At 41.3% G+C, this 12,274-nt stretch overlaps 1 protein-coding gene across 2 annotated transcripts in view; it reads right to left on the bottom strand.

The window, feature by feature from the left end:
* The window catches only part of OXCT1 (3-oxoacid CoA-transferase 1), a 139,755-nt gene extending 130,391 nt beyond the window's left edge, over nucleotides 1–9,364 (bottom strand). For both annotated transcript variants that reach the window (XM_032278854.1, XM_032278857.1), the window contains exons 1-2: nucleotides 8,477–9,364; nucleotides 1,058–1,166 (exon numbers count right to left, since the gene is read on the bottom strand). In XM_032278854.1, the coding sequence (XP_032134745.1) occupies nucleotides 1,058–1,166; nucleotides 8,477–8,554 (187 nt within the window). In that variant the 5' untranslated portion in view covers nucleotides 8,555–9,364. The remainder of the gene's footprint in view (nucleotides 1–1,057; nucleotides 1,167–8,476) is intronic.
* Nucleotides 9,365–12,274: the final 2,910 nt, after the last annotated feature.

The raw sequence follows: 12,274 nt of genomic DNA, 5'->3' as shown, positions 1-12,274 counted from the left end.
AGAGACGGGGTTTCACTTTGTTGGCCAGGATGGTCTTGATCTCTTGATCACGTGATCCGCCCAACTCGGCCTCCCAAAGTGTTGGGATTACAGGCGTGAGCCACCGCGCCTGGCCCAAAACGATCATTTCTTTACATTTTCCATGATGATTTAAATTGTATTAACTGTATGAACATTCAATGACTTACTTGAATGAGTGGAGATAAATCCTAAAAATAATCCTTGATATTATTTACAAGAATCAAGCAGCAAGGTAATGAGTGTGAGTCAGTAGATCTAAAAGCCATTCCAGTCTGGGCTCAGGTGGTTGACGCATGTAATCTCAGCACTTTGGGAGGCCGAGGTGGGAGGATCACTTGAGGTCAGGAGTTTGAGACCATACTGGCCAACACGGTGAAATCCCATCTCTGCTAAAATTATAAAAATTAGCCAGGAATGGTGGCGGGTGCCTGTAACCCTAGCTAGTCAGGAGGCTAAGGCAGGAGAATTGCCTGAACCCAGGAGACAGAGGTTGCAGTAAATGAAGATTGCATCACCGCACTCCAGACTGGGCAACAAAGTGAGACTCCCTTTCTAAATAATTAATAAATAAATAAATAAATAAATAATAAATGATAACCCAAACAAGAAGCAGCAATAGAACTGGCGGTGGAGGAGGTCAAATAGACACCTATGTCTATGGGCTCTCTTTCTCAAAATAAAGAATAATAACAGAAGTGGCTAGGTATAAGCTTATGAGATTAATGTAAACATTTTAAGTTAAAAAGTTTCCAAGGATCTAGGAATTTTTTCAAAGCTATTAATAAAACAAGACTACTTTGAAGCTTCATTTTTTCAAAATAGAAACACACACACACACTGAAAGAAAGTAAAAAATGCTAAACCTTGCTAAACTTTTAGGAAGGAGACACTGATAAAATAGATGACACTGTAATATGTAAAATAAATAATGCATAATAAAGTAATTATCATTTTTAATCTATACATCTTTGACATTGTGATTTGCCCTTCATTTAAAAACATAAGGACATTACCGTAAAACAGTATTATGACTCACCACCAACAAGAATGGTTGCACCATCAGGGATGTCTTTTACAGCTTCCACTGGATCTGTATAAAACTTAGTATGGCAATGAGCACTGGTGGAAAAGGGGCAAACACATCCCTGAAATATTAAAAAAAAAAATTTGATCATCATTTGGAGATACAGCGTTACTTTGTGCGTGTAGCAATTTATTTGACAGACAAACGATAATTTCATTATCGCCTTTATATATACATGTTTTTAATTGCCAGGTAATAATTGTATATAAATGTATATATTTATACAAGTAACAAATGTATAGATTTATGGCATTCATGGTGTTTTAATATGTACAGTAGCCCCCCTTTATCCACAGTTTCCCTTTCTGAGGTCTATCTCACCTCAGGTAAGTACAGTACAATAAGATTTGAGAGAGGGAACACACTCATAACTTTTATTGGTTATTGTGATTAATGTCTCATAGTTTAATTTGTACATTAAAATGAACCACAGAGATATGTAGGAAATAACAGCATAGATAGGGTTTGGTACTATCCACAGTTCAGGCATCCACTGGGGTTTTGGAGCATATTCCCCTCAAAGAAGGGAGGATACTATATACATTGTCAAATGGCCAAATCAAACTATTTATAAGCGCACACACTTTTTTCATGGTAAAAACACTTAAAAATCTCTAAGCAATTTTCCAGCCTACAATATATTATAAACTGTAGTCATGATGGTGTTCAACAGATCTCTTGAATTTATTCCTCCTAGGTAAAATTATGTATCCTTTGACCAACATCTTACCACCCCTCACCCCCAGCCTCTGTAACCACCATTTCACTCTTTATGTCTATGACACTATCCCCCTCTTTAAAAGCCTGGCACTTTAAGTGACTCATACTTAAAAGTAAGATGGATATTTTATCCACAAATTATTACTGAAATCCCCTTTTAACAGATGTTCTCTATTACATAAGGGAAAGCTCTAACTCTGTCATTTGTGGCCATGCAAAAGAATGAAAGTAGAAAGAAAAGAAGTCCATATACTGGAATTCAAATTCACAGCACTGGTGTGATCAAGCATCAGTTTCTGGTAACCCAATCTTCCATTCATCAACAAGTATTTACTGTAAACCTGCCATGTGCCAAGTCCTGTTCGATTTATTCCAACATAAATAAAGTATTAAGACATGAGCACTGCTCTCTAAGAAAGTAAAGTGAAAGTAAATAAAACACATAGCTACAGAATTGGGCCCCAGGTTATATCTTAAATGTCAGAGAATGCCTCCTAAAAGGACAAGAACAGCTTACAAAACAACTCATCTTCCTATGGGCTCAAGCTTTATGGAGGCTACAGAAAAGGAACAAGCCATTATCTGCAAGGTAGGTAAGCCTAGCCTTACCACAGTGTACTATTTGGTCCCAAATGAGTCACCATGAATATTCATGAACAATCAGTTGTAAACTTTTCCCTTTCCACTACTTCATCCACAATATGCACAAAAGAAAATGAGAAAGCAGATTCTGTAGCAATCATTCATATTCAATATCAGCTCTCCTTTATTCTCATTATACGGTCATCCTAAAAAGAAAGAATAACATCTGAATCCTGGTACACTGCCATCATAACATGCCAGTCGTGAGCTCACACCTATTGCCTGACAGTCTCCAAGACAGACACAACCTGAGATGGTCAAGGTGACAGCATAAATGTCTATCAATCTTTTCTTCCTCTAAAAATAAGCCAGCACACTGCCCAAATCCTGAGAAATAAGTCTAGGCAGAGATAAAAAGGGCTTGAGCCACAAACAGTGTTCTTTCTCTCTTTCCTATCCTCAAGTATCATTCTGCTTTGGTTTTAAACATAAATTTTTAATACATTGGAAATTACAGGTGTGATGGCCTGAATAAACAGGCCAACAGAAGGTTTATAAGGCTTATAAGATAAAGTCGAGGACATCTCCTAGAGACACTTAAAAAATGCAGCTATCTAATTCAACTAATTCATTCCACAGGTCAAGCTTTTGAAGCTTAGAAGGATCTTGTAATTTACCAAAAACTGTGTTAAAGCAAGACCAGATCCATAGTTTTGGCCTTCTACCTCAGGGTCTTTCTGTTACAATGTTCCTCTCTCCATATTTTTTCAAAGCTCTCATACTCTACTTCTCTTTTACTGATACACAACAAATCTTTGTGAGTGTTCTTTCTTCCTGTATAACTCCGCTGTCATTATCTCCACCCAAAAGTGAAGAGTGAGGCCCTTAGAGCTGGAAGGGGAAGAAAATTAAAGAGTTCATCCACACTTCAACAGTCTGTGTGTTAAGATCACCCTTAGCTATTTTAAAATGCTAAGAAACACAAATCCCACATAGAGAGGAAGTTGGAAGAAAACTTATTTTCCCTATACATGTATAGAGTCTTTTCAGATTCAGGTATCCATCCCCTCAAGCATTCATCCTTTGGGTTACAACACAAATACACTTGAAGTTATTTTTAAATGTACAGTTAAGTTGTTATTGACTATAGTAACCCTGTTGTGCTATCAAACAGTAGGTCTTTTTCATTCTTTCTATTTTTTGGTATCCATTAACCATTACCACCTCTCCCCTGCCCCTAAAGAAAACTAAAAGCATATAACCATAGGCTTGTCAAGAACTCTATTCTTTTGTTTCATCTGATAGTTTTCATTACAGTCAGAAATTACCAAGGAGCTTGCCACACTCCCTGCAAAAAAATATACCTCAAAAGTATTTTAGAAAAGATATGTTTACCCAGATAATCAAAAGTTAAAAGCATAAAGTGACCTTGTTTTCCAGGTAATGTGAGAAGGGCTCAGGACAATGAAAAACTTGCAGGTACTCAAGTTTGTTTTTTTCATTATTTATATATTCAGTTAACAATATTTGTTGACATTTGACATCTATTTACTGAGAAGCAACTTGTACTACAACAGATTCTGTCCGAAGAAACCCTAACATCTAGTTTGGGAGATAGTGTGGCAATAATATATCATGCTCTTGGGATCAAAAATACCCTTGCTTCGAATTCCAATTCTGCCACAGTGTATGAAGCTAGGAAAATTACTTAATCACTGCATCTCTTTTTCATGGGAGGAGAGGGTATTTTAAGTTTACAATAAAATGATAATTGTTTTCCAGAGATGTGGTAAGGATCAAATGTTATACCCAGAAGCCCTGTGCCTAGACTATAGAAGATGCCCAGGGGATGTTAGTTTTTCCTTTGGAAAATGCAAACTTTTCTTCATTCTCCACCAGGGCAGTAAGATTAACCTGTTATCTACTGGAGTTTATTTTTAATTTTTAACCACCTTACTCTACCCTACACACACATGCCACTGATTTTACAAAGAATGTTTTTAAACACAATTCGTACGGTAGCAAATTAACCCAGGTGATCTTTGTCAAAGGTTTTAAAAAAACACAGGTCTTAGCTTTAAGATTACTTTAACATGAGGTGATATTTTGTCACCTTACCGTTAAATAAATGACAAAGAAAGGCTGATATTGTGCAAGTCAGTATCAGAGTTTGAGAAACAAAAGTGTGGAGAGGTTACATGGAGAGAAGTGAAGAGATACACATTAGAAGGAAAAGGCAGTAATATGAGGGTGGATACACTCACTTACAGACCTGCAGATCAGCAGATCAAGGCATGACAGCCAAGAGGCGGTGATATGTGTCGAAGCACTTTAGCTGTACAGCAATGGACCAGTGTCTACCAAAGGTGGAATGTTCACCTTGAACTAAACACTGCCAATTATGCACATGTGACAAGAATAAATTTCAAGAAGCCCACAGGGAGTTACAACACTAGGCCATTCTCTACAGCAGTGGTATGCATTGTTATTGAGGGAACATATATGTTATTCTCCAATGTTGGAGGGATACTCAGTGCTCCGCAGGAGCACAGATGAAGGAGTAATTCATTCTACCTGGTGAACTAGAATATCCCAATTTGTCAGCTGTTAAATACTTGTCAGGACAGGGATTCCAAATAAGAGAGCCACATGAGTAAGGGTATAGCAATATGAAAAGGCTCTGTGTGGTCACAGATGTGTGGAATCAGGTCTCAGGGAGAGAGGTTCATGAAGATCAGGCCAGAGAGGCAGACTGAGGCAGTTTGAAAAGGCCTTACAGACTAGACTGCAGAATTTTGTTTGGTTTTTTTGTTTGTTTGGTTGCTTGTTTTGTTTGTTTTTTTTTTTTTTTGAGACGGAGTTTCACTCATGTTACCCAGGCTGGAGTGCAATGGCGCGATCTCGGCTCACCGCAACCTCCGCCTCCTGGGTTCAGGCAATTCTCCTGCCTCAGCCTCCTGAGTAGCTGGGATTACAGGCATGCACCACCATGCCCAGCTAATTTTTTGTATTTTTAGTAGAGACGGGGTTTCACCATGTTGACCAGGATGGTCTCGATCTCTTGACCTCGTGATCCACCCGCCTGGGCCTCCCAAAGTGCTGGGATTACAGGCTTGAGCCACCGTGCCCGGCCTTGTTTTGTTTTAATTTTTTTATTTCCATAGGTTTTGGGGGAACCGGTGTTATTTGGTTACATGATTAAGTTCTTTAGTGGTGATTTGTGACTTGATTGTTCAATGAGGAAGGAAAAACAAAGCTTTTGAAACAGATGTCACAACTCAAAGGAAGCCTGAATTAAGAAAGCAGTAGGGAAACTCATCATCTGTTTCCTTCACCCATTTGTATCAACTGTACAAAATACTGGGGCTGAAAAGCTAAAATAAATATTAAAAATAAAATACAGGCATAGTCCCTGCTATGATGAAACTTACAAACTAGCAAAAGTAGTAGTCATTAAATAATTACAAAAATTTAAACACAATCATAGTATTTAGCTGGGGAGCTATAAGGAAGAAACAGTTGCTGAGAAAGAATGCCAGGGACAGCACTGAGGAACATTTCTGAAAAAGGTACACATATGACACTTGGTGATCAATTGGAATTGCAGCAAGGAGAAGAGAAAATGGTTCCAGGATTTCCAGCTTATGCACTGGATGGATACTGATGCTGTGAACCACAGTGCAAAATGAACAAAACAAGGAAGAAGAAATACACCTTATGGCTGATTTGCTTTGGATCAGAAAGGGCTTTAAGCACCAACTGACATCCAAGTGAAGTTGACTGGTTGCACCAGAAGGATTGTAGCTCAGGAGAGCCTGGGTTAGAAAGAGATTTGGGAAAAGACAGTTTCAAGGATGATAGGTGGGTCAAATGTTAGTGGTACTCTTATAATTTTTTCCAGCTAATAACTTTCAATAGTGAAAATAGTATTAAATGCTCCCCCAATGCCCCATAGTAATAATGAAGTAAGAAGATACCTTCCAATAGCCTATTCTCACCTAAGTCCAGTGGGCCAGATAACTCCAAAAGGGGCAGTTAGTCCACAGACCAGCAGCATCAATATCACTTGGAACTTGTTAATGCAAATTATAGGGCCCCACCCAGGACTTACTAAACTAGAAATTCTGGGGCTGGGTACAGCAATCTCTTTCAGAAAACCTCCAGGTAATGCTGAGCACTGTCAGGTCTGAGAGACACTGGGCTTGCCCATCATAAAAATTTTAAACATTTAAGAAAACATCTCATTTTAGCTGTTAGCTATGTTTAGTGGAAAAACTCAAGGTTTCTACTTGTTTGCCTGCAGGGTTCTCTCATCCATTTGTTAAACATGTGTAGAATATCTCATCTATGCAGAGTAGTGTGTTTGTTGAGGGAGACTGAGTGTAAGGCATACAGTATAGTTCTGCCATCAGGGAACTGTCATCTGGTTGAGGAGACAATATACACATCTGAAAAGTTAAACAAGGAGGTAAGTGGTACAGTTCAACAGAAGCAGCAGGTGAGGATTTAAAGTGCTAAACAAAAGGGCACTAAGAGCCATAAGCTAGGGGAACAGTGGGAGGCAGGAGTTAGACCTGTGATAATCAAGCCTGACAGGAGTAAGTTTGAACTCTGTATGAACTTTTCATGAGATAGAGCAGAATACCTCATTTGCACTCATCCCTCTAAGAAGAGGTTTGCTGAGCTTTGGAGATGGTTTAATGATATACTCAAGGTGGGAAAGACTCGAAGTGAGTAAATTACAGCTGGGCAAATAAGTAACTGTCAAAAGAAGGAACGTTATTGACCTCGGCCCAAGGGTATCGGGGTGCTCTGGTTCGCATTAACTTTAGCACCGCTGCAATCTCAGTGAAGGTCAAGTTCCCTTTTAATAATGCTTTATATATCCAAGTCTATCTGCAGTTATCAAAATGCTTCTTAAGAGGCATTTAAGGGTAAAATAGACCAGTTCTGAATCATTCCCTAGCACCTGCCGAAGGAACTCAGTGGCTCCTCTGTGTTCTCAGCGATCAGGGATTGGATACAGAAAAGAAGAGCACTGGGGCCGGGCAGGCAAGTTTCAGGAGTAAGCACTCGTGTGCATGACACGCTGTCAAGCTCAGATCTATTATTCAATACCAAGGAAGAGGCTTCTGCGATTGAGGAGGCCGGGGTAAAGCCACCTCCTGGACCTGGCGCTCTGGGCTCCTAAGGCTCCAGACAAAGGTGGGCTTACAACAGAGGACAAAGCATAGGGGAAAACCACAAGTCAGTCCACTGTGGGGGTGAATTGGCAGTGGGGCGCAAAAAGGATTTCAAAGGGCCCTCAAAAGCGAAAGCCCCTAACCCGGCCTCAAGAGAAAGGTTTGTCCACCCCTGCAGACCACGCGTGAGCCACGGACACATCTCAAATTGTTTCCCAGCTAGGCCGGCAGGACGCCCTGGAGAGCGCTCGTCTGCCGGGCGGTAGAGCCAAATAGGGGAAGAGAGGAGAGGATGGGGAACGGCATTCAACACCCGCAGCACCCAGCATTCAGCCCCTTGGCGGCGAACTTGAGCAGAGCCGTGGCTAACCCCGCCTCAGGTTCTGGCCCTCTAGAGGCTCCTCTGCCCAGAGATCCCACATGGGGGACGCAAACCCACTCGCTGTTGCCTCACTCCTTCCCCTCCATACACTGGCGCCCTCCTCCCCCAGTTCAGGCTCTCAGAGTCCCTTTCCAAGCGCGGGTGCCACGAGGTCTAGAGGCTGCGGGGGCGACGCAAGCGCGCGTCCCGAGGACGCCGGCAAGCACCGAAGGGCTTCCGAGCGCTGCGAGGCATCCTCCCGCCCCTTCTCAGCCTCTCTGCGCGCTTCTTTACGGCGTCTAGCTTCATCCGGGAAGCGACTGCAGAACCAAGCAAAGGCAATCATCCGCGGAGAGGGCGAGGCCAGGAACGCGTCGCCGCGTGTCCGTGACCAGGGTACCGCGCCACGGATGCCAGATCCCAGGATGGAGAGGGCGGGTAGGGGCAGAGGAGAAAACGCGGGCACCACTCGGATTTGGTCCGCGTTCTTCCTGCCTGTGGCCTTCCTCTTCACCCGAACTTTACCTTGTACCAGGCTCCCCCGGATCTAGAGGCAGAGGTGCAGAGCCGAAGCCCGGAGGAGAGGAGTTTGAGAGCCGCCATCTTTGGCCGGGGAGGCAGTAGGAGGCTGGAGCGCGTGTGGGAGTGTCGGTGCGCGCTGTCCTGGCTGCCGCCGAGTCACTGCGAAGGAAAGCGGGGCGGGCTGGAGGCTCGACAGCGCGGCACTGACGTCCTCCCGGCTAGCGAGACGCACGCCGCCGGCGCGCTGCTGGCTACTGCTTTTAAAATAAGTGAGGCTGGGCGGGGCCCTGGCGGGGAGAAGAGGCTCTGCGCACCCTGGCAGATCGCGGGGAAGTTCGTCTCCGCGCCCCAGGTGTCTTGTGCGAGACAGCCGTGTTGACGTGCACTTGCAGCCGCAGCCCTTAGGTCACCCTTTAGCTTCAGTGGTGCGCGGGTGGCCGCCTCCCCCTAGGTTGTGGATGAGTCTTGGCATAGGGTTCAGGACCCTCCTGCCGCGGGAGGATGTCCCACGAAGTTTTTGCTTTTCCAAGTCAGTGCCTGGCATGTGTGTGTGCTGCATAGGGGCACCCCTCGAGACCCCCTTCTCTTCTCCCGCCGGGACTGCGTTCACATTTCTAACATTTCTCAGCCCCTTCTCCCCACACCTGGCCTTGGCTTAGGTGGAGTAAGTTTGCTGTGAGGACTTCCCTCGAGCTGTTGGCCATAAGGTGTGAGGAGCAAGGCTTTCAGAGGAAGATTAAGAATGGACCTTTGTGACCTGAGTTTAGCACACCTTTTCTTCCCCATCGTCCGAGTTTGCAAATTTCAGGCTCTTTCTCACTGCAGTCCCAGCAACCCCAGAGATTACTAAGAAGGTGAAACCATAAAGGCAGGATACTGCTTTAAGCTTGGGAAAGTTAGATAACTTCCCTAAGCTTCAGTGTCCTCATCTGCAAATTAGGATTGCTTATAATACAACGTCATAACGTTTCTATGAGTTAATTCATGCAAAATTTATGGCCTATTATGAGGAGTGAATAAATGTTGGGCACTATTACAAGGTTATTCGAGTTGTAGCAGTTCATTGACATGACACCTACATATTCTCCAAGCCTTATCTTTTGACCAACTCCTTGAGGACATGAGCCAAGTCCGATTTCTCCAGAACTATCTTTGCACTTCTCAGAGTGGAAAGACCACGAGGAAGCTCAATAACATTTTATTTTATAAGGCTAACATTTTATTTTATTAAGGCCTGAGTAAGTTCTGAGAATGTGACGTTAGTTTTGAACCAAAGCAAAACACAAAAATTTAAATGAGATCTTAGCTTCCTTAGCAAATACGCTAAGGTAATGAATAGTGAAGATCCAGTTCAAAGTTTGTCCATAAAAGCATTTGCCTTTTCATGGTGTTCTTTTAACTCTGAACTTTTTTCCCCCTGTAAATATTATGATTTTAGTCAAAATCAGTTAAGGAATAAGATACCAAGTTAGACTATTCCATTACCTTGGAGAAATTAATTTAGTAATGCTTGATATTTCAACACCTTTTAAGAAGTCGGATTGAGAGGAAATTCAAGTACTAGAACTAAAGTCCCATAACTAGTGATAATTTAGAATATAGCAGTGTTTGGACCTTTAACTTATACAATATGGAAAAAAAAAAACTAGCATTCCAATTGAGTCTGCTTTTCCACTTTTGCCCTTCCACAGGGCACATGAAATGGAAAAACTCCAGTGGCAACTTTGTCGGTCGTCATATGACTGATCTTGGCTAGTCTCACTTTGTTGCTCTTGGCTGAGGAAGACACATTTTAAATGTGTATGCTCTGTGACTAAGTCTCCTGAGAAAAATCAGCTTCATTACTGTACGATCAAAACACACTGTACTGTATTTTTGATGCCTGTGACTTCATTTTATACTTTTTAAATAATGTGTGAGACTCCTAGACTAGAATAAACTGAATTACAAATTACAAAAAGAAGTTCTTGTATGTTGATTTCCCTTTTAGTTACATAAAGGCATTTAAATTTTAATTGGTGTGTAAAATGTTACTTATTTTAAATATATGAACTTTTCTGAACTAGGAAAGATATTGCCCACTTGCTTTGAAGGGCAGTTTCTGGCAAATTCTGCAAACTTTTGTTTGTGGAATCTTGCAGAGTTTAACTTCCACACTTAGAAACTGGGAGAATTGGATTCAAAGCCTTTAAACAAGTGGTCTGATTCCAGGCAGGCAATGAGGAAAGCTTTTTTTTTTTTTTTTTTTGTATTATGTTATGATACATATGTGTATGTGTGGGTGTATGTGTGTGTGTACATATACACAGTCATGTGCCACATAACATTTTGGTCAACAATGGACAGCATATGTGATGGTGGTCCCATAAGATTATAATAACATATTTTACTGTAGCTTTTTTATGTTTGGAAATGTTTAGACAGGTGCAGTGGCTCACACCTGTAATCCCAGCACTTTGGGTGACCAAGGCAGGTGGATCATTTGTGCCCAGGAGTTTGAGACCAGCCTGGGCAACATGGAAAAAAACCCATCTCTACCAAAAAAAAAAAAAAAAAATAGCGGGGTATGGTGGAGGGACCTGTAGTCCCAGCTACTGGGGTAGGGGTGGGGTGGGCAGTGGGGTCTGAGGCAGGAGGATTGCTTGAGCCTGGGAGGCAGAGGTTGCAGTGAGCTAACATTGCTCCTCTACATACCAAAGCAAGACCCTGTCTGAAAAAAAAAAAAAAAAAAGTTTAAATGCACAAATATTTACCACTGTGTTACAATTGCCTACAATATTTAGTACAGTAACATGCTGTGTAAGTTTATAGCCTAGGAGCACAAGCATACCATATAGCCTAGGTGTGTAGTAGGTTAGACCATCCAGGTTTATGTCAGTATATTCTAAGATATTCGCACAATGACAAAATAGCCTAATGTCTCATTTCTCAGGACCTGTCTTTGTCATTAAGCAAGGCATGACTGTATGTCATCATTTTATCAGATAAATGCAGGTACTGTGTCTGAGTGTATTAGATTGTAAATTGTTCTCTGTTTTAAGGAGTTTCATTTTAAATCTCCTAAAATGTGATGCAACAGCATCACTCATTAGTGAAAGATAGAACATCTTGTCCTTTCAGTTGATGGTGTACTCCTCCAGGATGATAATCAGGGGCATTTGAAGACTTGTTTTTTAAATGTTAACTAACTGGTTTCACTAGAAACAGCAGCTTTTAACTGGGTTATTTGAGTCAGTTGTCAAAGTGCATGCATGCTTCATTTTATGACAATAGGCCTTTAATATATGGAGAACATAGTCCTTCAAACAATTTTGTGCTAGTAGGTTTGAAAAACATAAATCCAAAGTATTGTTTTATAATGCAAGTCATCACCCCTTAATTTGCATATTTCATAAGCTTATTTTCATAGATCATTTGAAGGAGTCTCTTTTATTAGTATTAACTAGTTTATATTTAATATTTGTTCAATGAATAGAGTAAAAATAAATTGAACTTTTTAAAAGTGTACTTTTCTCAGGAAAAAAAATAAAATAAATGCCTGAGGTAATTGGAGAAGGCTTAAGGCCTGGAATGAAATTGGTAATTATTATAAGATGCTAAGGAAACCTAAAAGTATAAAACCCACCAGAGTGATATCTTCTATACATTCAAGACTGATCACCTTATTTCTGCTTAAAACCTGTCATTGGTTTTCCACATTACCTTTGAGATCCAAAGTTCATACTTCATAACATGACATAGAAGAGGATCATCTCTCCTGGTCTACATTTCCCCCACACGTCTACTTTGTATTTCAAACTA

The sequence above is a fragment of the Sapajus apella genome, unplaced genomic scaffold, assembly GCF_009761245.1.
Source record: "Sapajus apella isolate SASKATOON/1434 unplaced genomic scaffold, GSC_monkey_1.0 scaffold11, whole genome shotgun sequence".
NCBI classification, from domain to species: Eukaryota; Metazoa; Chordata; class Mammalia; order Primates; family Cebidae; genus Sapajus; species Sapajus apella.
This window is presented reverse-complemented; position numbering and strand designations above follow the sequence as displayed.